The sequence below is a fragment of the Geospiza fortis genome, unplaced genomic scaffold (assembly GCF_000277835.1).
Source record: "Geospiza fortis unplaced genomic scaffold, GeoFor_1.0 scaffold4, whole genome shotgun sequence".
Lineage (NCBI taxonomy): Eukaryota > Metazoa > Chordata > Aves > Passeriformes > Thraupidae > Geospiza > Geospiza fortis.
In genome coordinates this window covers 240,823-242,340 of record NW_005054475.1, presented here as the reverse complement: position 1 = coordinate 242,340, position 1,518 = coordinate 240,823, and the positions used below count along the sequence as shown (strand labels likewise).

General features: G+C 59.1%; 1 protein-coding gene across 1 annotated transcript in view; it reads right to left on the bottom strand.

The window, feature by feature from the left end:
• HSPG2 (heparan sulfate proteoglycan 2) overlaps window positions 1-1,518 on the bottom strand; it is a 46,175-nt gene that overhangs the window by 22,851 nt on the left and 21,806 nt on the right. Inside the window, 3 exon segments of the mRNA XM_031062966.1 lie at window positions 1,016-1,102; window positions 1,183-1,310; window positions 1,400-1,513. Of these exon segments, the coding sequence (XP_030918826.1) occupies window positions 1,016-1,102; window positions 1,183-1,310; window positions 1,400-1,513 (329 nt within the window).

The window sequence follows — 1,518 nt, the reverse complement described above, 5'->3', positions numbered from 1 at the left end:
GGGGTGGTGACTGTGTCAAGGCGGGTATAAGGGTGGGCGCTTTGGGGTATCTCCACTGGGGTGAGGCCATCAGGGTAGGTGTGCTGTGTATTGGGGTGCTTATGTCAGGCAAAAATCTGGAATGAGCTCATAAGGGTGAGAACATTGGGAGGGTGAAGCAGGAGAACACTGGGGTGGGTGTATTAGGGTGGGTATATTGGGGAGCGCTTTGGGGTGGGTCTGTAAGGGAAAGGCTGTCAGGGTGAGTATACTGGAGTGAATAAATTGGGGTGCATATGTCGGGGTGAGTACACAGATGCTCTTTAGGATGCACGTATTGGGGTGAGCTCACAGGGGTGGGCACATTGGGTGGGTACAGTAGGAGTATACTGGGGTGGGAATGTGTGGGTGGATAAATGGGAGTGAGCCCATCAGGGTATGTGAAGGTGAGGCAATGGAGGTGGGCTTTGGGGGTAGGTATATAAGGGTGACCCAGTCAGGGTGGGGTTTTGGGGTGGGTATATGGGGGTGAACCCATCAGGGAAGGAATAGCAGAGTGGGTATATGGGGGTAAACCCATGGAGTGAGTTTTTGGAGGGATTTATTGGGGTTGGTTCTGGTGAAGAGTATATTGGGGTGGGGTTTTGGGGTGGGTATATGGGGGTGAGCCCATGGAGTGGATTTTGGAGGGGTATATGGGGTTGGTTCTGGTGAGGAGTGTATTGGGATGGGTTTTGTGAGCGAGGCCATGATGTGGGTTTTTGGAGGGGTATATTGGGTCTGGTTCTGGCGAAGAGTATATTGGGGTGGGGTTTTGGGGTGGGGATATGGGGGTGAGCCCATGGAGTGGATTTTGGAGGGGTATATGGGGTTGGTTCTGGTGAGGAGTGTATTGGGATGGGGTTTGTGAGCGAGGCCATGGTGTGGGTTTTTGGAGGGGTATATTGGGTCGGTGAGGGGTATATTGGGATGGGGTTTGTGGGTGAGCCCAGGGGGTGTGTTTTTGGGGCAGGTTTTGGGGTGCCAGCAGCCTCACCGCTCGCAGTACTGCCCGGTGTAGCCCGGCTCGCAGGCGGTGCAGCGGTACCCGCCGCCTCCCAGGCTCTCACAGGTCCTGGAAAACCTGCAGGGACAGAGCAAGGTGAGGGCACATCCCTTCCCTGGCACCCAGCCCAGCACCCCCAGCCCAGTGCAGGCACCCACTGGTTCTCAGGGTACGGGAGGGGACAGGCGCAGGGCTGGCAGTCCTCGGGGGTCCCAGCGGTGGCGTCCCCGTAGAAGCCGGGGGCGCACTGGTCACAGAAGTCCCCGGCCGTGTTGTGCAAGCATCCCTGGGGGATAGTGGGGGCACAGATCGGGGGTGTCAGGGCTGGGCCAACACCACAGCTCCCCCCAGGAGGTTGGGGACGTGGGGCCTTACGGAGCAGGCGCCGCTCTCGGGGTGGCAGCTCTCGGAGTGGCCGTTGCACTCACACAGCTCGCAGTGGCCCAGGTAGAGCCCCCCGCCCGTGCGCGTGTACCCGGGGGCACAGTCCTGCA